Source organism: Micropterus dolomieu, linkage group LG06 (genome assembly GCF_021292245.1).
Source record: "Micropterus dolomieu isolate WLL.071019.BEF.003 ecotype Adirondacks linkage group LG06, ASM2129224v1, whole genome shotgun sequence".
Taxonomy (NCBI): Eukaryota; Metazoa; Chordata; class Actinopteri; order Centrarchiformes; family Centrarchidae; genus Micropterus; species Micropterus dolomieu.
Window position 1 is genome coordinate 15,280,769 of NC_060155.1, and position 24,339 is coordinate 15,305,107.

The window sequence follows — 24,339 nt, forward strand, 5'->3', positions numbered from 1 at the left end:
CAAGCAAAAACAGCTGAATCAGATGCTTTAGATTAGCATCAGGTCCTTATAAGGACCAGATGGGATATATTTTTTATAAAGTTAGTCAGTGACAGAATATTCCCTTTGAGCTGCTGCCTGTGCAGAGTCAGCATCATGTTAGTCCCTTTATGGTGCTCACAAGATAATTTTCCAGATTAAACTGTTAATGCCGAGGTTAATGAACAAAGAAGGGCTCGCTTAAGTTTAGTGGAAGCCCATCGAGAATTAATGCTGTCGGTCTATTTTATTATCAGGAAGAGATGGTTCTTGGTTGCTGCAGAGTGATTGTTTATTCACACAGACGAAAGTTTATATGTTACTGTACGTCTCTTGCTTAGAGTCTGTATTATTCTCTGTATATTAGTAAGGTATTCTGTGTTTATTGATTGAAGTTATCTCTAAAAACACAACTCTAGTTGTACCTTTTGGACCATCCATATTATGCATGAGGTGAGATTTTCACCTACACTTAATCACATAATCGTTTCTAGTCAAAGCTTTATTTCACTTGGTAACGCCTATGATTTTGGCATTACTACCGCAAGAACATTTGGTTTTAATCAACTTTATTCAAAGTATGGCATATAAAGGACAACAGAAAATCTAATAGGACATTTCAGCATTACTACTGCAGGTAATGTCACTCTCCGTAGCTTGGCAATCAGAATCTTTTCAATGGGCTGTGAATGTCTCAGCCATTTGTTAAACGTTCTCCTGTTATCCTCTTTGATTTTCTTAATCCAATCAGATAACTCCACAGTCATAATTTGACAGTTGATCACCAAAATTATATTCATTATGGCTCTTTTGAAATAATAAATCCAGGGTAACTTAATTATGATTGGATCAAAAAAGTCTCATACAGTGCTTATAATAGGCACCAACAGCTATGTTATTTTGCAGATATGCAAATTCAAAGATAATATTCCAGTATAAAATGAGACTTCAACTGAAATAAACTGACCACGTGGATCTTTTTGATGCTTCTTTGAACCGGAAAATGATTAAGGTTGTTATGTTATGTCATGCTCGAATCTCTGTGACACATTTGTATCACAGCACCCTGTGTGATTTAAACTTATATCGCCTTCAAATACATGTCTCAACCATAAACTGTAGGTCTCAACCTTCAAACCCAAAGTACAAGGTAGACTTAGAATAACCAAATAAAATGCATTTGATAATCTGTCTAACATGTCAAACTGAAGGAACCCAACACACTAAACTCAGACTTCTACTGTTTTCTTCTGTTTTTATTTTTTACTTTCATAGTTTACACTTCACACCCCTGATAACACTTTGGTCCACTAGATGGCGACAGATTTTTAGGGTGGAATGTTGTTTTGAGGCGTTGACCTATCAAGAAGTTTCTTCCACCAATCGCATTAACGCATTCGTAAACGTTACCATAGCAATGCCGTGATTGTAACGGCAGCTCCTTGAATGAACCAATCGCAGGAGTTCTCTCTGGCATTTAAACCGTGTGGCGTCATCGTCACGAAATTCAAAATTAGGAAAACGACGACAGGAAAGCCAGTGGTGCTACAGCGTATGCCACGTTTTCTGGCAGAGGTAAACTCATTTTTGTTTATTTCGTGCCACTTTTTGATTCACGCAACGATAATTAAACCTTTAACGTGGCTAATGCTACTGACGCAACGTTAACTTGTACTCGTTTAACGTTACTTTAAGTTAATGCTAACGTGTTTTCGCTCACTTCAGGCTAACGTTAAGTTAACGGCACTCGTTATGGCTAGTAGTTAACTACAACGTAAGTTTAGCTAACTTGAAACGAATGTTTATCTTTTTTTTAAAAAGAGACTTAGTTTTGTGGCTCCCCACCAGCCGTTAAGTTAACACTGAGATCCTAGCGTGAGCATGGATCGCCTAATGTTAACAGTTAGCTAACAGACCTAACGTTAATATTAGTCAGTTGATACTATTACACATTAGATGGACACTTATTTTGTGTTTGCCCTGATTTAACGTTACAGGTCGTGTAAAAACTTGGATAAAATGGCTCAGTTCGGGTTTGAAAACGATATCCACAGTGTCTTGAAGCTGGACATGCCCATCACAAACGCTCCCATGGCGAGGTGGCAAAGAAAGGCCAGCTCCTCAAACACGTCCGCCTTGAGCGGTTTGTCGCCCGGCAAATCTACCAATGTGTCGCTGAGTTCCTCAAAAACACCGAGCAAAACGCCAGGTACAACTCTATGCCTATTGTATTAATGCAGCTTTAGACTAGACAAAGACCTGTGGCTGTATTTCTCTAAATTATAACATTATGTGTTTTTGTATCATAGGCAAAAATAAAAAACAAACTCCCTCTAAGATGGGTGGCGACCGCTTTATTCCCATCAGAAACAGCAAACAAATGGATGTGGCAAGTTTCCTGCTCACAAAGGAGAATGAGCCTGTAGACACAAACAATACAGCAGGACCATCGGTATGTTTGATATATTCCCCCATGATATGATCCTTTTGTAAGGACTTTCTATTGATTTTAGGCTATTTCTTTTAAAAGGAATATCAGAAAGCCTGGTCTGTATCACTAAATGGATACAACATTGAAGATGCAAAGATCCTGCACCTTGGAGGGAAGCCACTAAATGCTCCAGAAGGTAAGGATATTTGCATGCAATATGGTGCTCAGCAAGAATATTCATTAATATAGAAAATGAGGATTTGTATATCTTTAATTTACAGGCTATCAAAACAACTTGAAAGTCCTCTACAGTCAGGTTACAACTCCCGCCTCTGTCAAAAAGGCCAGATACATATCTTCAACTCCTGACAGAATCTTGGATGCTCCTGAGCTCCGAAATGATTTCTGTAAGTTTGGCACTTCAGAGGTTTTTCCTAATAACATTCATGCATGTTAGGAATTGTGTGGAAATGTATGCGTAACTGATCACATTTTTAGATTCAGTGATCCATGTATTGTAGTGATTTACTAATAAGATCACTATTCTTTCTAAAACTCTTATACTTTTTTTAATAAAGTTTATGCAAAAGGGCACTCTGTACACCAAGCATTCATTTGGTCTCCATTTCCAGATTTGAACCTGCTTGACTGGAGCAGTCGAAATGTTCTTGCTGTGGCACTTCATAACAGTGTTTACCTGTGGGATGCCAGTCAAGGAGACATCATTCTTCTCATGAAGTTGGAGCGCGAGGAGGACTACATCTGCTCACTGTCCTGGACCAAAGAGGGAAGCTACCTAGCTATCGGCACCAGTGACTGCAAAGTTCAGGTCAGTCTGCTGATCAACGCACCACCTTAGTTCATAAGGACACATGGCACTAAAATAATTGTACTTGTTTTCTTAGTTGTGGGATGTTGAAAACCAGAAGCGTTTACGCAGCATGGCCAGCCATACAGCTAGGGTTGGTAGCCTGAGCTGGAATGACCACGTTCTTTCAAGGTACGGTTGTTCATCTGTTAGACACTTCCCCCCCGTGTAAGTGTGTGGTGGACTAAAGTGTAACTTTTCTCCTAGTGGCTCAAGATCAGGACACATCCACCATCATGATGTGAGGGTGGCAGACCATCACATCTTCACGCTCACTGGTCACTCACAGGAGGTGTGTGGGCTCCAGTGGTCTCCTGATGGGCGGTACCTGGCCAGTGGCGGCAATGACAACTTGGTGTGTGTATGGCCCCGTGTGCAAGAAGGCAGCCCCAGCCAGTCGGTCCGTTGCTGGAGTGAACATCAAGGAGCTGTCAAGGTGAATAGCTTCATACTTAAACTAGCTGAAGAAATTGAGCAACTTGCCAAAAATCTGAGACAACCTGATGGCACATCTAACATTTTTAAACCCACTAGGATAAAGTGTAAATACTTGTCATTAATCTCTTCCATACAGTGTAAAGTTTGAAACTCTGTTATTCCAGGCTTTAGCTTGGTGTCCATGGCAGCCAAATATCCTCGCATCTGGAGGTGGTACAAGTGACCGTCACATCCGCATCTGGAATGTAAATAGCGGCTCCTGCATCAGTTCACTTGACACTCAGTCCCAGGTAACACACACTTCTAGGCCAGTTTTTGTTTCAGTTGTTCTCAGTCAATGTAGTATAATTTTAACTTGGTGGCAACAACAAGCATCTCTCCTCAAAATCGCATTAACTTTTTCAGATCTCGTCACTGGTGTTTGCACCTAATTACAAGGAGCTGGTCTCTGCCCATGGCTATGCACACAACAATGTTACTATCTGGAAGTACCCCTCTCTCACCAGGGTTGCAGAGCTCACTGGTGAGTAACTTATTTTTACTTGTGTACACACAATTTACTTTAAAGTGACATGCAGTGAACTGAAAACCCTGCACCTCAGGCTTTGCTGGTCTAAATGTATGATGGGTTTCTTAATTGTAGGCCACGAGGACAGAGTTCTCAGTTTGACTCTCAGCCCAGACTGCTCTACAGTTGCAACTGTTGCTGCAGATGAAACTATTCGTCTGTGGAAAAGCTTCGAAGTGGATCCTGTTAAGAAGAAGGCCAAAGAGAGGCTGGGCAAATCAACTAGCGGTGTCATTCATCAGTCAATCAGATGATTTGCTTTTGAAGTAGTTTGTGTGTTTTTTTTTTTTTTTTTTTTTTTCTCTGAATAATGTGCTGTTTTATTTAATCCCCCAATAAAGATTTCTACCCAATGTTTGCCATAATTGGCGACTTACTACTTATCAATTGTTTATACAGGCCTGTTTTTAATGTGGGGAAGTGGGTTTTTGCCTTAAGCAGTAATGTATTTGACCTTCACTTGGCTTTTATTGTATACCATAGACTGGCTTCTCTCACTTGGCTTGTATTACTCCTATCATGTTTAACTCTACCAGTGACGTACAGTATCCTGACACCTGTAGTAATTATCCTGCAAATGTGTTCTTTCCCAAAGAAATTGATGTTAGCTCTGTCATTAAGCTACCAGTGTGGGTTCTTTTATTTTTTCTTTTTTTTTTTTTTTAAGGCTTAAACTGCTGCTATGTAGGTCAATGTCACATGAAAACTTAAACCCCTGTTGCAATGTCTTCAGACTGCAGGAACCTATACTGCCATTGTCACTATTTACCTGCTGCAGGTGTAGTTTAACTGAATTTTGAAGTCCATTAGGTTCATGATTTTTAAATTGCTTCAAATATTTTACCTCTTTGGTTTTATTTTTTTAAGGCAATGGTATAATCCAGTGTCTAACTTGGCGCTGTGTCACCACATCAAGTCATTTTTTTTTTTTTTTTTTTTTGGTTACTGATTATCTGAGAAACAAGTTGAGGTCCTGCAAGGAGTGTACCAGTAATGTGTAACAATCCTACACTGTCAAATTACCCACAGCAGGGTTTAGTGTAACTGAGGGATTTGTAATGGTAAAATACTGAAACACCTGTTTTCAGTGATGAGATGGTTTGAGTTGTTTAATGCACCATCGATTTTTGCATGGTGCCATCAGGAATGCTGTTAAAGGTGACCACCTTGAGAAGTGTGCAGATATATACTACCTGTAATTTATGCTGACAGTTTGCAGATGGAGGGAGATCCAGTGCAGGTTTTACCTCTCACTTGACCAGCTGATTTCCTTGATTAGCCCACCATCGAACCACAGGATGAATTTAGCAATTAAATGATTTGCTGTTATCTCCATAAAATGTTGGAAACCTCTACTTAACATGGATGACACCACTGCATTGCCGGCAGTAAGAGGAGGAAGAACTAGCTCATTTGTTTTTATCCAAAAGTGCATGTGTGCACAATTTTCACTTTTTTCATTGGGCCTCTATTAGAATCTTTAGACCCCTGTGGTGTAGGAAAATTATGAAAAGATCAATATTTTCCTTAACATTTTTGGGGGAAAAGGACAAAATATATACACACAATAGACTTTATTTCTGTGTAAGTCAGAAACAGGTTAAACTATTGAACATTGAGTGTTAACATGTAAACAGCTCCTGGACATACCTGAACATCTGTTCTCATTGATTTTTCTTGGCAAATATCAGATCCCATTTTAAAAAGGCTAGCAGTGCTTCAAAACTAGATCATCCTTCCACTGTCATCAGTGCACAAGTGTAATCAACAAGACAGTAAAAACACTGGTAGGTTTAATCAATATATACATTCAGAAACAGCCATCTACAGCGTACCTTTATTTCACTGTAGTGTAATAGAAAAAAACTACCTCCATGTACTGTGCGCTGAGAGAAGAGACTACACAATGTTGCAAAACTCAGAATGGATTAATATGGATGAACACAGCAGTGTATGTCACTAATTGTGCAAAATGCATCAATACTGTAATATACAGTAACATTTCTTAATCACAATTCTTAAATAGAAAAATTGAGGTATGTTTCTTGTAAAGTGTACACCATAACTGCTTTCCAAATGACACAGACCTTTATCTAAAATGTGTTTTATTTCAAAAGATAAATAAAAACAGAAAATAACCCTAAATATTCAACATTTACAATGAACTTTGTTTTAGTTGCAGTTATTTACATGTGCTAGCCTTCAGTGGAAAATGTGCGATACTCCCAAGCAACAAGGGTCATGCCAGCTGAACAGTAGGTAGTGTCAGTCATGCCTGAATACTATCAGTGAGAAAATGAGCACCAATCTTCATACAGTGTTCATCAGTTAATAGTTTTCATAAAACAACTAACAAACACAGTGTGGCAAGTAGAGATCACCGGCAAAACACTATGCCATTCATATCCCAACAAGTGTGCACAAGAAAAACAAGGCTTATATAGAGGCTATGGAGTGTAGAAGTAGCATATTGAAATATGTGCCGTTCCAATATGCTTCTAGATATGAATGAACGACATATTCAAGGTAGCGCTATAGAGCCTCCTCAGTTTCAGAGTCACAAAGTCAGATTTCCTTTACTTTGCCCAGGAGGATTTTGCCGTTGGTGTGGCGGTGCGCACTCCCATTCTCCAGGTGTTTCCCATTGGACACCACAGCGATGGGTTCATTGGCTGAGCCGTTCTGTTTTGGCTTGTCCTCTGTGGTAGGGAGCCGCTTGCCCTTTATGTAGGCCTGAATCCAGAAGTTGGAGAAGAGGAGGAAGAAGAAGACGCCATACATCCAAATGAGGTGGATCCAAAGGGGAACCTGATAGTCACACTTTTCCATGAAGTAGTACTGGCTGATGTGAATGGAGACCAGGACAAACTGTGTCTGTAAAACAACGGGAAAAGCACAGGTTGTTATTAACAATAAAATTCTAACCCAGAACCACAAAATCCAATACGCCCAAAAATAAAAGTTATTAGATATCTATCAATCTATCGAGAGAGATAAAAGGGACATACAAGCTGGATGGCGGTCATGTACTTCTTCCACCACAGGTATTTCTGGAAGCGAGGTCCTGCAGCAGATAGTCCATAGTAGAAGTACATAATAACGTGGACAGTTGAATTCACCAGGGCATGGAAGGAGCCCATTCCTCCAACTTGAGGGGAATAAACAAAAAAAACACATGAAATGACATACAACTGTAAGTACAATTTACCCCCAATGTATTGTTCTGGCCTTGTCTTTTAATTTCTCTGGATGCAAAGTAGTACAATGACTGGCAAGAGCACTCTGTAATCGGAGGTTATTTTAGGCTATGTCCCAGGCAAAAATGCTTATTTATGCACAGTGTGTGTATGTTATGTATGGAGTGCCTTACATAGATAATATGGTGAGTAAACTTTACCTGGAGTCAAGGTGACGCCCCACCACCACGTCCAGGGCATGAAGGAGTGATGGAATACATGGAGAAACGTGATCTGGTTTTGTTTCTTCCTCAGCACAAAGAATACCTCAAATAAAAAAGGAGACCAGGCTAAAGTTAATATGCATAAAAGATAGGTCGCAAAAAGGTCGGACAGTTAACTAGAAAGGGAAAAAGAAATTGAATAAAAAGATGAAAACATCCTTACTGTGTCAATGAGTTCGATGAATTTTGAGAAATAAAACAACCAAGCCACTCGAACCATCTGTGGGGAGGCGAAGAAGAAAAATGCTGTAATGTCAAATATGTAACTGCAGATACTAATCTTTATTTCTCAAGCTGTCAGAGCAGCCCAGACATAAAGGTCAGCATACGTTTGTCCTTTAGGACACAGTAGGGTTGAATAAAGTGATTTAGACATTGAGGGCTCCTCAGCTCTTAGGCAAATGAAGAACACTTTGGCTTACCCGAAAGGTCTGCGGGCTCTCTGAGGTGTCAATAAGATCACATCTCCACGTATAGGTGGTGCCCCATCCAGACATCAAGAACTAGACGTCAGCAAGACATCAGCAGCCGTTATCAACATTCCACAAGCATCTTTGGTTTATCGCAAAATATGCATCACAGACAGCAAACAGCTTCGCTTGTCAGTCGTCATGTTTACCTCATATACTATGTAGCCGTTCAGTAAAACCATGCTGAGGTTGTAGACAATCATGGCTGTGTTGAGACGGAAGGGCTTGCGGTTTGCCATAAGGCGAGGTCCAATGTACACTGAGAGGACGATATAGGCCAACAGGATGGTGGTCATCTGAATGGGGCCCTGCATCAGTGGGTAGTCTCTGATTCGGGGATCTGGCGAGGGGGTGGGAGAAAAAACAAAACACACTCTTCATTGTCTCAGTGGGTCACACACAAATATCTGGGAGAGTCAGTGGTAAATGCAGTTTATGCAAAGTTTTGGGCAGAAGCAAAAATGCCCTTTTTTAGTATGCCATCTGGCCACAAGGTACTGATTCAAATATCAACAAGGCTGAGGTGTAAAGCTATAACAGAGACACTTACCAGTTCTCGAATGTAGAGAACTGTAGAGTTTTAACATGTTTGATACAGCTTCCCGCAGCATGGTGACTGCTAGCTTCTTGTCCTATTAAACCCCTGGGAGAAAAAAAATAAAATAAGAAAAGACAGAAGAGTCAAACACCAGGCGACGAAGCCAAGCTGAAAGTGAGGCTGGTTGGGCAGGTGAGCGACAAAGTGACACGTCCACCTGCTTTCCCCACTGACTGAATAAACAGGAGACAGCTGCATAGCCTCATCAAACACCCCTCAGTGCCCTTATGTACAACCTTTGGGGAAAAAAAAATACACAGAAATGTTTCAGGAGCTCCTTTGACTGCCTTAAAAACTGTAGCATGGAAGCTGAAAATCCTCACTGTTTTAACTGTGTGCTTCTTTCAAAAGCAAAAGCTTTAGTTTATTCAGAAAGTCAAAAAGAAAATTGACACAGCACCACAAAACAGAAATGAATGAATGTTTCATCAAGGATTGTGAAACGTCTGAGTTCTGCTGTCAGCCTGAACACAATGAAATACTCTCTTGCTGACTAACAGAGCAAGTAAAACAGGTGAGGCAGAGAACCTGGCCTTCATGGCCAGCCTAACCAATCAACTCAACTATCAAGATATGAGCTGATTAGGGGTTTCCAGGGAGTAAATCTACAGAACAAAAAAGGAACACTCTCTTTTAAAGCAGAAGAATTAATGTTTTGTGTTCTAGTCCAGAACATTTTTATTTTACTATTAAACAGAAAATGTATGTGGAAAAAAGGCACTCTAACCACAATGAACCAAGAAGACTTTCTTTTCACAGGAGCAGCACAGATACAAATGTATAATCTCAGACACCTGAAACCACTGAAATACTTGGTGTGTTAGAAACGACATGACTCACCCGCTGAGCACAAGTCCTCAGCACTCACTCCTGTTAGAGAGGAAGGCAGCTGCACAGCCAGGGCAGGCAGCACTCAGACCGGAGGATCCAACAGATCAGCAACACCAGTGAGTGATCAGGTGGAAACCAGATATTTACAAAGCTATTCCGTGGATGGCCTCCAGCTGTATCCTCAAACGTCTATGATTCTTTCTTTTACAAGAAATCCAACAAGAGGCTGAACGTCTTAGAAGTAACAAATGGGGAAAGACTGAGAAAGAAAGCAAGAGAGAGATGAATATATGTGAGAGGCCAGCTATGATAAGTATAGCACCAAGCTCATTCAATTCAATTTAAACCCCAGGGCACTACTACAGACCTTGCTGGTTTCAGGACCACACCCTGTTTCAATGCTAAGCTCCACCTTCCTATCCTCACTTAGCCTGTTTGTGATTGGACTATCTTATCAATGGTGGTGAAGGGGATGGGGGTCACAGAGTTCCACTGTTGGGTAACAAAAAACAATTAATGAGCAAATGAGGACAAAAAACTCAAAACTAACCTTATGTGAAAGATGGAACCAATGTGAAACAATTAAAAAGGACCGGTTTAAAAAAAAAGATCATTTCACTTTAAAAAAATGTTCCTCAAGCATGTTTTAGGTCAAAGGTGACATCAGATTTCATACATTCATGAACCTAACGTCACATCTTGCGTTGCCCATCCCTTCCTGTGTTATAGCAAAGAGGCTGGGCTCCTGTCTAACCCTTGCTGCTATGACGAGCCCTCCTGTGGCTCTGGTTTTACCTGTTCCCCAAGCACCGGTGATGATGGCGTGAAGCCTGGACGAAGATTGAAATGTACTTCACACACGTATGTTATGCTGAAAGGTGGGCTGGAATGAAAGGAATCCGTGTACGAGAGAGCGAGAGTGAGGGATGGAGGGAGGAATCATCGCCGTCTGTTTACATATTGTTTGACAGTTTAGCACATGGTGGCTCTTCAATGAAGCGCAGGCATGACAACATCATTCAAGGTGTGATGAGTGCACACATCCTCAATGCAATCATGACATGGTGAATTTTCATTGAAAAAGATCAAGAAGGGGTGAAGGGGCAGAGATTTATTTACTCAAAATATTGCAACTTTTTACATTTAACCTTGCTGAAATAAATCCCTGCTTTAGAGAGTAAATTCTGAGGCATCTGTGTTGGCAAATCATTTTTCCGGGGCTTTTGCCCCGGATGTTCTGACTGTAGCCCCGAATGACGCAGCCTGTCTCGCAGGTCTTCAAAGAACGGAGGCTACTCTCAATAATATTGCTACATTTTGTTTGAAGTTCACGTAACGTGACCCCCCACCGTTACTCAGCCTGCCTGAGAGAGAGAGAGAGAGAGAGAGAGAGAGCACATTGCTCAAAGCCTCAGGGCTTCTCAGTGACTATTGTCCCTAGCAAAATCGTAATCAAAAGATGCTCTCAAAACTTTGCTTCAGGATGTTTCCCTCTGAAATGAGTAAGCTAAACTTTATCAGAGAAGCTGAAGTTTACATTTGTGGTGAGATTTCTGACTGATCACAAGTGTTTTCAGTTGCGTTTTTTTTGATCGCCTCTGATGAAGAGAGCTCGTCTCATCCATAGGGCCTACAGTCCCAGACAGGCTCTGTGTCTGTCAGACGGTCTGAAGGGGATAACCACATCAGCAGAGCAATAACACAGGGTAATGCACAGCAGAGGGGAAGGTAGATTTTGTTAAAATATTATGACTTCATTCTCATTATATTGCAATTTTATTCTGGTAATATTATGACTTTTGCCTAAAAATATTATTCTGCAAATGTCAGAGAACACAGAATGTGGGAGAGATTCTGAATGTGCATAAAGTTTTGAACAAGAGCAGATTCCTTCTGAAACACAGGAGCTATTAAAGTCCAGGAGTTTATAACTGAATTAAAATGAATTGATTTATCATTGAGGTGAAAAGGTGCCACATGCACATTTAAAGACTTTACTTCAATCATTCCTGCATGTGTGTTCACTCAGCAGGGATGAAATTAAATGAGAAAAGCTGATCTACAGGAGAAACATATCTGACAGCAACACAGAATGCTTGAGAGCCTTACTGCATTATATTACACTATTTTATATTCTGAATTGTCACCAGGATCACCTGAATTTTGTGTTTCCTTTTATATAAATAAAGACATTTCCTCAATAAATTAGTGCAGAACAATTCACCAAAATGCAGGAAATGAAGTGTTTCAAGCCCAATCTTTTGAGAAATGTATTATGTATTGATACATTATTCATAATTAAAATGTAGCTCAATGTTTTATAGGTAAAGTCAGTTTAAGGTTTAGTTTCACAAATGGCATAACAAGTTAGCAACAGAAAATGAGACGGTTGACAGAGGTTGGTATTTTGTGGGTCGTTGCAAGTATATGTCATTTACTGTTGCTTTATAGACCTACTTTAGTGGGGGTGGGGGTGAAAACATGAAAGATATCTGGGTTAGGCTAAGCCCCCAATGTTTCAAGAGCCTGGAAACACACCTCTTATGAGGGAAAAGAAAACAACAGTAATTGCATTTTGGGCTTGTATGTCATGCAATTTAGACTTTTATATACTGACAGAGCATAGTCGTGAGAGTGCATGTTTCAGAGAAGGCCTCAAACATGACCAGTGGCTACTAAGTGGCCACTTGAAGGTGTGCCTCTCAGTCTCTCTCTCTTGCATTATGTCACCAAAATCTTTAATAGAGGAGAAACTGAGTGTGTTAACATATTTAACAGTTAAGTTTCACTCATTGACCCGTAAAGAGCGGGTGTAGCTGTTTTTGAAAAGGTTAAGCTTCTTGTCAAGCTACCAGTGTCATCAAATGCAGTCAGGGATCTGTTAGGCCATCCATAACTGGTTGGCAGTATGAAAAAGCGTTGATGTACTAAATGTTATCCAACCCTACCAAATATTGTCTCTGTTTATCCACTAAAAACGTGTAGAAAAGAACAAAGCTTCAGTAAACCATGTCAGTTTTGTCAAAAATGTTTTGCCAAGACTGAATGTGAGAGTTGGTGTCATTTTCTGTAACCACACGGTCAGCTGTTTCTCATAGCTGCCATATTACTACACACGACAACACACTCCCTGTTCTTCTTGGTCTTGTGACAATTTAACATTGAAGTCCATGTTTTGCCCTAATTGATCACATAGAAACTAACAAACAACATAACATTGTCGTGGACCATAGTTCTCTGCCCAGCAGCATAACCAGCAAATAGACAGCGGCCTCGAGACATACCGGTCGCCCTCAATTAGCCAATTGTGAAGAATTAGATGGGATAGATGCCTCTGGATGTAAAATGCCTCAATGAACAGGAATGTGGATGTACATTCTTCAGGGCAGTAGTTTATGAAATAGTAAATGAAGTAAGTTAAGAGTGCCAAACACAAGAGTCACACAGCTCATACATTAATTTTCCAGTGACAGTGGCATTTGTGAAATTTTTTAAATCTCGATCTCTCTTCGTCTCATTTGTCACCAGACTAAATTAGACTCCATGAGCTCAGAATTGTGTTTCATAACATAGTATTATAGTTTTAACTGTATCTGACTGAAAAACATGTAAAACAACAGCCTATATCCCTGACTAAAGTTTTTCACTTTGGATCTGGCGACCTTATTAATAGATGGACCATCCCAACCTCTTATTTTATTGACATTAACAATGCTATTTTCAGTAAAAGCCACAATGATTCACCTGAGTTTCGACACAGATTAATAATAATAATAATAATAATACATTTTGAACTTACATATTACATATCAATTACAGTATGTAGGCTGAACATATGGCCAAGAACAAGGATTTCATCCTCTAATTTAGACACTGCTGCAATTAGACTAAAAGTATAAAGGAAAAAGTTTCTCTCTTATTAACATAACAGCCTTAAAACCTACGATTACTTTATTCCTCTGTTTTTCATAATCTGTATGAATCTGATCAGGATTATTGACAAGGATCAGACTATATTAAAATAAAGCTATTATCAACACTACTTGCAAACGTTATTGTGTTGTTATTTATTTATTTGTTGCTATGGGGCTCAAATTGTCCCAGGGGACAAACCACTGACACAAGACACGACCACATCAACTCAGAAATGTAAATATCACCCTCTCATTTTATTTTTGCTTGAACCCCTATGGATGTTGATCTCTGTAGAGAGTGAGTAACAGCGACACCCAGCGGCCAAACAGTTAACTATAACATTTAGCCTAAGATGTAGCTGAGACAAAGAAATTAATATTAAAAGTAAACACATTTCCTCCAATAAACAACCACAATGCCTGCAACCAGTTTGTTTCTGCTTGTTGTATTTGGACAAACGCTAATAGTGTGACAGTTTGAAAGATGAAAATGTGAAATAGATTTTTGCTTGTTATAATCAAATGCCAGGTAACACAAATTAACTTATAAATTAATTTGTTACTTGGAATGAGTCCTTAAACAGGGACTGGTCTCTCTCCTCTGACACTTTTTAAATAAGAAAATTAAATGTTTTAAATAAGATCTATAGCGCGTGGATGTAACTATGTATTTTCATATAATAACAAAAACAACAATACAAAAACTACAAAGAAAACATAAAGCCTAATAAACTCAGTCTCGATGCTGATAGTAACACTATGGTGGTACACCTATATTTACCTGCGGAACGGGATTAAGGGGCAACACTTTTGCCCTCGGCGAGGAACACTTACATAAACTCTTGCAGGAGATCCGCTGTTGACTGACACACCCGTTCACCTGTAGCCTACATCCGTGCTGGGGAACTCCAATTTAATTACTCTCATGTGAGATTGCATCAGTATGAAATGTTTTAAACCTGACTCGACTCCTGTAAAAGTATGGAAAGCGTGTGTCTTTTACGCACAGGAATGGACACACTCTAAGAAAACTAGTTAATTTAAGTAGCCTAACCCGGTCAGATTTGTGAATGAAAATGTAGATGCAGTTGATTTGTCTCCCTCTGTCCGCCGTAGTCAGGGTTGACATGTTTAGTGGCTGGGAGGCAGGCGTCAAACTCTCCTCCTCCTCCTCCTCCTCCTCCTCCGGGCATTCACTGACTGTAAAACCAAGGCGTGCATTGAGCGCCAATGGGGATGTGGAACAACAGGTAGGCGTCCTGTAACTGCGTCCCTTCGGCTCACTCGGTGCTTTTTGGAGAAACAAGTGGACAGACAACAGCACGAGCTCCGGAGACAGAACTTCTCCCGGTGGTTCCTTAATAGTCTCAACCTGTTTCTTTTGAGAGCAGACGAGCTGGCTTGCGCCTTTCAGATTTATTGGCTGGGAAACACTACAGACAAACACTGACAGGTTTTGTGATTGATTAATTGCAGTGGACATCTCAATGTGGACACAGCGTTGAGGGTAAGCCTGCATTGTTCTATGCGTGGAACAACCTAAACAGTTAATTCGTCTATATTTTCATATAATGTTCCACTCTTTATCAGGTTACTTCGGGTTGCACAAAAAAACGGTTGCATTATGCATTTAAAAATGAATCTCAAATCAAGATAGGGATGTGGCTGCCCCAGTGGCAAAAGTTTAATCTTGTTGTATCTGCTTGGTTGTTGCATAATCCAAGAAGTGTAGCAATATCTTAACTGTCCCGCCACGTGACTCACAACAATAACGCCTCCATCATATTCTTATGTAAGTTTCTGGTCTGATTTAGATTCTGGAAGTCTGTTTAGACCCACAGTCCTTGTAAATGTAAAAGACAAAATGTGTAGTGACAGCAGGAACTGTAGTGATTGTTAGTTTAATCACTGAAGCTGCTTTTACTTTTATGGCACAAGTGTCTCTCTCTCTCTCTCTCTCTCTCTCTCTCTCTCTCTCTCTCTCTCTCTCTCTCTCTCTCTCTCTCTCTCACTGTGTCTGACATTTGAAGATTAAGTCAAAACTGACCAGTTATCGCTAGCTACATCTAAATAAGGGTTTTCTTTCCTCACAGCTGCCATATTGTCTATGCTGTTAAATGTCCTCTGGGATAAAAGAGGGGACACACTGAGAGTCAACTGATCCGAAGAGGTCAGGCGCACTCTGACCTATACCTCTTGCAGGAGGACATGGAGGTCCTGCGGCGGTCCTCTGTGTTTGCAGCAGAGGTCCTGGATGTGTTTGACCGGTCGTTGACTGAGAAGGAGCTGGTGTCCCAGTCTAGGGCCTTGTGCAGAGACTACATAATGTCCAGACTCAACCAGAATGGACTGGGATGGTCCAAAACTGAACTCAACCTCTCTCCCTCGAACGCAGCACTCACTGATGTGTCTTTGGTGCTTCTCTGTCTTGGTAAGAGAAACCTGAACAAACAGTTAAATAAGAAACTTAAAGGGGTAAAACGTTATCTTATAGCAACATGTATGAACATTCGAGGCCATGGTCGTTATTTCCTTGTACACTTTAAACCTCATACATTCGGGAAAGGATAGGTCAAGTAAGATGAAGTGGCCACATTACAGTTTGTTCTGTGTTCTGATTGCCCGTGTTTGCTATTTAAAGTTATGACAGTTGCCACTGGTGTACTACTGAGAAATAATTTCAGTCTTAATATGTAAAATAAAGCTTAACATAAAAATAGTTATACCTAATTATTTTAACTAGATAAAACTCAGGCACGTAGTGCATACCCCTCAGACACAGGCCTCAGATTTTATTTATTTTTTAAAGTATTTTGGGGGCATTTTTATACTGTTTTTATAGCTTTTGTATAGACAGTAGAGAGATGATGGGAAATGAGGGAGAGAGATGCAACAAAGGTCTCGACCAGAGGACGTTTAGGTTTGTTGTCCATGTCTTAATCCCATACTTAATTTCTTGATAGAAAGATAATGATAGAAAATGTGGTAGATGATTTTAATCTGCTCTGTATTATTCTTTTGGGTCTGGGTCTCAAATATACATTTAGTGATGGACAGTTATGGAATACATTTGCCAGATGGTTTTCATGTTTTTAATGCAGTAGTTCATGTGGTAAGATGGTGTTTTTGCATATTTTCACCATCTTGTAATATTAAATATTTTAAATCTGTGCCAAAAACTAATCACAACTTAACGTTCAATCAAGTTTCATTGAAATATGCTAATAGGTTCTTGAAATATCTTACTTAAAGCAGATGGACCAGAAAACATAACCTCCTTGGTAGAGGCAATAACTGTTGCAACAGACAATAAAATAAGAGGAGCAGGACACTATCAGTTACAATCAATGAAATTGGATTTGAGACTTTGCCAAAGCATGTTTGACTCTTCATGGCAAAATGCAGATTCCATGAAGCAGTACTCACAGGCTAGTGAGAAAAGCAAAGACAAGGACAGATTAAGGTTAAACCTAAATTTTTATTTCAAGACAAAATGAAAGATTTGAGTTCTGTATACTGGAAATGGAACACTATGTGATCTAACATGATATTGACTGATTTCAAAGCAAATAAATAAATTGTCATTATGGAGACGTGACCACAGCTGGAAGAAGTGATATGATCACTGTTCTCGGATCTAAAAAACAGAGTTGCTTCGTTCTGATCTACTTTTAGATACAGTAGGCTGAGAACTGAGATGACTCAAGAGAGCTGGAAGAGATAATTGATGCAACAGAACACGTAAGAAACTAGACTGAATAACTTTGTACTTGATGTCCACATACTATAATGTGTATTTCAAGCTATGATGCTTGAGGCAGATCTTGAGTTAAGGAATGTGTGAAAGCTTGAAGCCAGTGATTACATCTGGAGTACTTGATTCACGTAAGACAGAAGCTGTGCCCAGCGTCTTTTTTAAGCAATGCCAGCAGAGACGTACATGTTTTACTTGAACATCCTGGCAGCTGAGTGGACCTCCTCTGGCAGAGTAAACACTTTGAATCAGTTGAATTGTATAATAGTTTGTATAACCCAGAGTGTTTAAATAATTGCCTTAAACTGAATCTGTGTTTAGGTTTCTGTCTCATTCACCCAGATTAACAGTTTTTTTCCTAAGAGAGTTTTTATGTCTCTATCTCTTTTTCTCTGTGCTCTCCCTCTGTTATCTAGGCGACGAGCTGGAGTGTATACAGCCCAGTTTGTACAGGAACGTGGCGCGGCAGCTCAACATTTCTGTTGCCATGGAGAACATGGTCTCGGATGCCTTCATCGGTGTGGCGACAGAAATCTTTTCAACAGGTACGCAGCTGTTGATGAAGCTGATGATGATGATGATGCAACACACTGTATGCTGTCCAAGGTGGAAACTAACCATGTAGTCTTCAAACAAAAGGAGATTTGCCAGCACAGGAACTAATTTACACTTCCACAGAGTCTCAGGCTGCTGGTGAAGGCAGTTACTGTGATTAAACAGGTTTCCTTTTGGCTGAGAGGTGCTTTCAGTGAGAGTGAGTGGGTGTGAATAATAAGTAGTTAGAGTGAGACTTCATCTACAACGCATAATTGTTCCCACAGCCATTTAGATTGACTATGTGTAGACACACTGGTGCTTCCTTAACAGATAGCACTGATTTGTTTATTGTAGTTAAATAGTGGTTTTGAATTCAGGCATTATGGCCCAAGCAATAACTTGAAAATAACATTTCCAGTGAAGCTAATTGCCAATCATGTCATATTATGTCATTCTTTGATAAATTGTGATGTTGGTGTTCTTTATCATCCTTTTTGAATCACAAACGTCCCAATCCCAAATGTCTTAATCTTACGGCTGCTACAAATAAATATCTTCAGACCAGGCTGTCTGATCTGTCTTCAGCCCAGTCTTTGTCTTGAATCAGGTCTCAGTGTCTTCTTGTAGGTTTAGCCCTTATTGTGCTATGTTGTAACCAAGGCCACTTGGGGTTTTTTGAAAGGTGTTGTTTTTTTTTAGCCGTACTAGTGTGGTCTGTTGGTCCATCACTTTGGGCCACACTAAAACATCTCAACAACCGTTGGATGGATTGCCATGAAATTTTGTACAGACATTCGTGGTTACCAGAGGATGAAACCTACTGACTTTAATGATCCCCTGGCTTTTGTTCTGGCACCACCATGAGGTTGACATCTGTTTTTGAGTGAAATGTCTCTAACTATTGGATGGATTGCCATTGAATTTGGTCCCTTAGATTTTCATCTCTTGCCATTATCAGGTCCAAATGTCACCTCATCCAATAATTTGAATTTGAATAAATATCAGTCTCAGCTGTACTGTAATGTTTAGTGCTAATAAGCTAATGATTGCATTCTAACACTAAACTAAGATGGTGAACAAGGTAAACATTATACCCGTTGAACATCTCCATGTTATTTTGTCATTGTGAGCATTTATGATGCTGATGTTAGCATTTAGCTAAAGCCCCCATGTGCTTAAATACAGCCTCACAGAGCTGCTAGCATGGCAGATATAAATATCATGATTAAAGATCTATCCTGAGGTGCTACAGTTTATGAAAGGTGACCTAAAATGGAGGAAGGGATCCAACATTTCTCAGTTAAGATACAGTAACTTCAGCAAACTTTAATTTACACTATGCTCACTACCTCAGAATAGCAATGTCATTTCCTATTCATTTCACATTTGCATGTATTGTCCTGAGTGATTTATCAATGAATAACATTACAGAATAAATATGTATTAAATAGTTTCAAGTCTTTGCTAAGTCTTGGTCTAGAGAGAGGAATTTTGTTTTGTCAGTTTCGCTATGTCTTGATTTCACTTGACTGGTATAAATCCCCTGTAGACTGCAGGTCTAGACTTGAACTTGTTTGTGTTGCTTTTCACACTATTCAAAACAGCTCTGACATTTTAAAGAATCCAAATAAAAAGAGCGACTTTATGTCCTCCGTATGAGCCTTTGGGATAGATGAGATGGTCTGGTTTATAGAAAAGATCAAAAATGGACTTGCTTTATATCATTTTCATGCCTGTGTTCTGGCAAAGCTTGGTCTTGTTTTGACGTCACAAGGGAGCAATTTTTGGAAACGGCGTGGGATTCCTTCTGAAGAATAACAAACTGGTGAACCCAGGCTGCCCTAGCCTTCCGGGACGGGTCGAAAGCTGAATATAAATAGAAAAATGCATCGAAGATTGTTTTTCCTGCTATCTGGAAAATCTTTTTATAACAACCTATTTTGCTTTTTGCCATTCTTTATTTTGCACCCAAGTGCTTAACATAAATCTAGAGACCACAAAGAAATGAGATGTCCAGTAAATCTATGTATCAAAACCAGATATTCTTTTCGAAACGTTTTCGCGACCATCTGTACTGTGGTCTCCCTCGGTAAAATCAACATGCCTTGTCTCTCCTGCATCTATATTTGCCTGCCTCCCACCACTGTTCTTTTTCTTTCCGCCCTGCTCTCCTCCAGCTTTATCCCTGACAATCTTTTCTCTATTCTTGGCCTGCTTCTCAGTAAGGAGTGACATGTGACGTACTCGGGCAGCTTCCATGGACAGATTTAAGCTTGCCCAGAGCTCTATCTCCTTATAGCCACAGTCAGACTGTAGGGCAGCTCTGACGAACAGTCATGACAATGCAAGCGGGCATAAAGAGGCTAATGCCATTAGGTCCTGCACTGCATCACCAACAGTCATTATAACTATCCCTGCTGCCTTGGAAACTGTACCTAGAAATGGCTGGATGCCCTTAATTATCAGACTGGATTGTTTAGGTACAAAGGAGGACAAAGAATTTGATCTTTTCAGCTTTATGACTCTCGATTGCTTCTTCGTAGTAAAATAATTTTATGAACCTGATGACATCCTCACAGAAGAATACTACATCAATGTTCACCCACCTCTGGGCAAAGGCAACACTGTCTCACCCTTTTTAATTTACAGCTAGCACGCTAAGGCGTCTTATCAGCTGCATTAACAGAAATATGCTGGTTTGTTGACTTAAACCTGGTATTTACAGTTTATTTCAGTGCAAGGTCCACAGACTGCCCCAAATGTGACAGACTTTGAGGAAAGAGAAACCATAGAGGAGATGGGTGCTGAAGCTTGGCATGCCTTGGGGTTGGCACCCATGTGAACAGGAAACGAGTGTTTATGCCGGGATAAATGTGGCAGTTTGATCGATTCCGGTCAGGAAATTCTGCCACAGTGGAGGTTTGAGGATCAGTTTTTCTGGATAAAGTGCGATTTTTGCTTCTCACTTATCAAACAACTGCTGTGTGACTGCATGACAGAATCAATATCAGCTTGTTTTGCTGATGCTTAAAGATCCCCTCCAGATATGTTTTCAAACATATGAAAATACTCTGTTTTGATTAGGTACAGATGAATATATTTAATCAAAAATTTTCCTTCTCGGTCATTGATGAATGACCGAGTTTTTGAAGTTAATCTGTTGGACACAATATTTCTCCTGCTTCACTGAGAAGTCCATTCCCAGTGTCACTGGAGGTTATAAGTTTCAGCTTCATATTTGTGTAAGTTGCATACTGAACCATGATTGGCTCCAATTTAGTTTTGACATTGCAAAATCGTATGTACATGTCTTATACACAGCCTGAACTACAACATACAATTATTTTCATTATCTCTAAATCTTATTAATGTGAAAAATGCTCATTGAAGTTTTCCAAAGCCCAAGCTTGCCCAAGATATAAACAGACAATATTCACATTTGAGAAGCTGGAACCAGAGAATCTTTTGCATCTTTTTCTTAACAAAATGCTCATGATTTAGTTTGATAATAGATTCATTTTTTGTTTGGGCCTATTTACCAATCAGTGAATCACTAATCACTGAAGTTCTAAACACAGCAGAACCTTCCCCTTTCAGCAGAGGAATTTGAAACCGACTTTTGCACATACCTTTTCTGCACAGTGAAGCTCAAACATCCAAGAGAAGTAATAATAAGCAAAGCACACATCTGAGTGGAGTGGGACTTGGAAAACAACAATAAATTAATGATCAGCATCAGGGCATGCACATCTATCTATAGACACAAATATATATATCAAACATAATCAAGTGATGTCTGTTTTTCTGGCTGCAGGTATAACATGGGGAAAGGTGGTATCCCTGTATGCAGTAGCCGGAGCCCTGGCTGTAGATTGTGTCAGACAAGGCCATCCAACCACCGTTCACATCTTAGTGGACAGTCTGGGACATTTTGTCCGCAAGTTTCTGGTTCCCTGGCTGAAGAGACGGGGAGGATGGGTAAGTGACCACTGCTGTACGTGCAGATACTCATGATTAATAAGGTCCTGAAACATGAGCAGCATTGTGAAGAAATGTTACATGTTTCATTTTAGGGAATTTTCCCATTCGCACTAACTAGGCTAAATCATGTTTTTCATGTTTTGTTTTTCATTGTTTATTTTTTATATGATTAATGCTGCTGCATGATTAGTGTTTTTGAGATATTTTGGGAAAAAATTACATTTAAACAAGTTGACATTTGAGTCAGTAAGAGGAAAAAAGACTGCTTGTGTCATGTTTCTCTGGAGTTTTAAACTGGCAGCACTCCTAGATTGCTTATGCTCAAGTTAGATGACTAATTAATTTTATCTTGTTTATGGATCAGAGCTCAGTTTGCTTTCATAAGCTCTGATAGATAGAGTTAGAGGGGACTTGCATAAAATCTGATGGTAGCTCACTCAGAAAGCTCCTTCTAACATACTCATACTTCCTGTTGTCTAACCTGATGCAAAGATTTGCAATGGTAATGTTTCTGTGAAAATAATGTGTTTAAGGTGGAGCACTTAGTCAAGTTCTGCTGGACTCAAATAATAATTTTTAATATATAATTGTCACTCAGACAAATTCAGAACAAAGGTGGCACTGCAGTGATTTAAAAAAAAAAAAGAAGAGAAATAACAACCTAATGTCCTCAACATTTTAGTGACTCTAAATTTACAGCTGATATACCAATAAATCTACAGAATAATTTCCGCGTGAAGCTTTCATTAGAGCATACAATATTATATATTAAATTCAAAAATATGATCAAGACCAGAGGTGGTTAGCCAATCTAGTGGCATAGCTCTATGGGTGGCAATGTCAACGGTTGGTTAGTGCACCAAATTGGTCGAGACTGAAACATCTCAACAGCTACTTTGATTTTCTTGAGATTTGGTGCAGACAGTTACTTTGGTTTATGACCAAATACCTGCAAACTAATGACATATCCATCAACATCAGCTGTACTTTGTGTTTAGTGCTAATTGGTAATGGTTAGCATGCTAACACGCTAATCTAAGATGGCAAACATGGTAAACATTAAATATCAGCAAGTATCATTGTAACGATAGGTAACGATACCATTTAGCTCAAAGCACTGCTGTGCCAACCTCACAGACTCTAGCATGGATGTAGAGTCTTATTTTTACCACTGAAGTGCTGCCATTTTGGTTTGGCGAAACAAACACTTTTAAAAATGATTTTTTTAGGCAAAGCTACTAACTTCAACTCTGTAACTATATCAATTTGAATGTCCTTTTATTAGGCAGAGATCACAAAATGTGTGGTGAAGAGGGATCTCAACCTTGAACACCACTGGCTGTCCTCTGCCATCGAGTCCTTGAAGTACTTCCTCACTACAATGTACATCTACATCATGAAAGAACAATGAACAGCCGAGACACAGCGTACCGAAGTTATCATCACTGTTTGATGTGAGAATCTCACTTCAAATCTTGTTAATTCATGATGGAGTGGAGTTGGTCGTTGTACTGGATGGGAGGGACTGAGCCTGCCAGCCGATATCTTGCCATCAACACGTTTCATCTGCATCATGTTTGTTATCTCGGTGTCAGATAAGTCTGATTACCCTTCATTCAAAGGGTAGTCGCGGTGATATTTAAGATCATAAACAGTGATGGAACAAGTTTGTGTCACTCGACCTCTTCTAGATATTGTCACACTGCTTACACCAGTGCAGTAAACCAGCTTCTCCAGTGTTGTAACTGTAATGTATGATGGTGTTGGGGCTGAATGTGAGCAATGGGAGGCTGTTTGCACTCCTGAGCAAAACTGTTCAAAGCTTTCATGTGATGTTTGTCTCTGGAAATACACCTGAAGGAGTAATGAGGGTGACGGTAATGAAAAGTGATGCTCAGCTGGCTGGGTCTTGTTAGTTTTATGAATCCTCCTGAGTCTGAAAAGGAGCGACATTGTTTCACTCACTCATGGGTTTACACCTAAGCGCGATATCAGATGGTATCAACTGCTGACACTTTTGATTCACACTATTGTACTTTACCAAAGCACAAACAGTGTCTCTTTCCATATATGATCCAAAATGTTGTGACCTAACTTTCTGCTGCAGTTCTACACACTTAGAAATGTTGGGTCTCATTTTGCCCATTTTTGGCCAAAGAACGTAAAGACAGAGGAATGGTTTGTACTGCATCCATATATTTTGGTGGTACGGATTTGCTTTTAAATCTGTAAATAGTTCATTTATGTTTTTTATTTTTAAGATTTTGATTAAGACTTCAACAATTGAAGCCACTACAGTATAAAGACAGGATGATTGTATGGTATGAATGATGGTTGTCCCTTTTTGTTTATAAATGCGTGTGAACATTTTTAAAAAATCCATAATAAACTTAACAATCTTCACACATGTACTATTATTTTATGACGCTTTATCCCACTTTACTATGAGATCTTGACAGTTTAAAGTTTTT

The 24,339-nt window shown here is 39.6% G+C and overlaps 3 protein-coding genes across 8 annotated transcripts; 2 read left to right on the plus strand and 1 right to left on the minus strand.

The window, feature by feature from the left end:
* Nucleotides 1–1,445: 1,445 nt before the first annotated feature.
* On the plus strand, nt 1,446–5,166 carry cdc20 (cell division cycle 20 homolog). Its single transcript, XM_046051962.1, has 11 exons — nt 1,446–1,593; nt 2,016–2,227; nt 2,328–2,470; nt 2,549–2,645; nt 2,731–2,856; nt 3,082–3,278; nt 3,355–3,449; nt 3,525–3,753; nt 3,920–4,045; nt 4,161–4,278; nt 4,399–5,166. Exons 2-11 carry the CDS (start codon nt 2,038–2,040, stop codon nt 4,575–4,577), a joined length of 1,500 nt encoding a protein of 499 aa, XP_045907918.1. The 5' UTR covers nt 1,446–1,593; nt 2,016–2,037; the 3' UTR covers nt 4,578–5,166.
* Nucleotides 5,167–6,411: 1,245 nt separating this feature from the next.
* Nucleotides 6,412–10,036, minus strand: elovl1a (ELOVL fatty acid elongase 1a). The gene is made up of 8 exons (XM_046051963.1): nt 9,692–10,036; nt 8,804–8,896; nt 8,403–8,593; nt 8,206–8,286; nt 7,947–8,003; nt 7,721–7,826; nt 7,332–7,471; nt 6,412–7,197 (listed from the first exon to the last, which is right to left on the minus strand). Exons 2-8 carry the CDS (start codon nt 8,862–8,864, stop codon nt 6,889–6,891), a joined length of 945 nt encoding a protein of 314 aa, XP_045907919.1. The 5' UTR covers nt 8,865–8,896; nt 9,692–10,036; the 3' UTR covers nt 6,412–6,888.
* A 4,342-nt stretch (nt 10,037–14,378) lies between these two features.
* bokb (BCL2 family apoptosis regulator BOK b) lies at nt 14,379–24,271 on the plus strand. Of its 6 annotated transcripts, none has more exons than XM_046051966.1 (5): nt 14,379–14,523; nt 15,690–16,027; nt 17,767–17,895; nt 21,702–21,865; nt 23,154–24,271. In XM_046051966.1, the coding sequence occupies exons 2-5, from the start codon at nt 15,805–15,807 to the stop codon at nt 23,277–23,279; spliced, it is 642 nt and encodes a 213-aa protein (XP_045907922.1). In that variant the 5' UTR covers nt 14,379–14,523; nt 15,690–15,804; the 3' UTR covers nt 23,280–24,271. The 6 variants fall into 6 exon arrangements, with proteins under 6 accessions (XP_045907922.1, XP_045907925.1, XP_045907920.1 ...); XM_046051969.1 differs by having other exon boundaries at nt 14,382–14,523; nt 15,799–16,027; XM_046051964.1 differs by lacking the exon at nt 14,379–14,523 and adding an exon at nt 14,602–14,846 and having other exon boundaries at nt 15,799–16,027.
* The last annotated feature ends 68 nt before the right edge of the window (nt 24,272–24,339 follow it).

Coding starts and splice junctions, on each gene's coding strand:
- cdc20 (XM_046051962.1), top strand. CDS start 2,038: ATGGCTCAGTTCGGGTTTGAAAACGATATCCACAGTGTCTTGAAGCTG. Junction 2,857..3,081: donor TGAGCTCCGAAATGATTTCT/GTAAGTTTGGCA, acceptor CTCCATTTCCAG/ATTTGAACCTGCTTGACTGG. Junction 4,046..4,160: donor CACTTGACACTCAGTCCCAG/GTAACACACACT, acceptor TAACTTTTTCAG/ATCTCGTCACTGGTGTTTGC.
- bokb (XM_046051964.1), top strand. CDS start 14,679: ATGCAGTTGATTTGTCTCCCTCTGTCCGCCGTAGTCAGGGTTGACATG. Junction 14,847..15,798: donor ATGGGGATGTGGAACAACAG/GTAGGCGTCCTG, acceptor TACCTCTTGCAG/GAGGACATGGAGGTCCTGCG. Junction 21,866..23,153: donor TGAAGAGACGGGGAGGATGG/GTAAGTGACCAC, acceptor TCCTTTTATTAG/GCAGAGATCACAAAATGTGT.
- elovl1a (XM_046051963.1), bottom strand. CDS start 8,864: ATGCTGCGGGAAGCTGTATCAAACATGTTAAAACTCTACAGTTCTCTA. Junction 8,594..8,803: donor TTCTCTACATTCGAGAACTG/GTAAGTGTCTCT, acceptor CCCCCTCGCCAG/ATCCCCGAATCAGAGACTAC. Junction 7,472..7,720: donor GGGCGTCACCTTGACTCCAG/GTAAAGTTTACT, acceptor ATTCCCCTCAAG/TTGGAGGAATGGGCTCCTTC.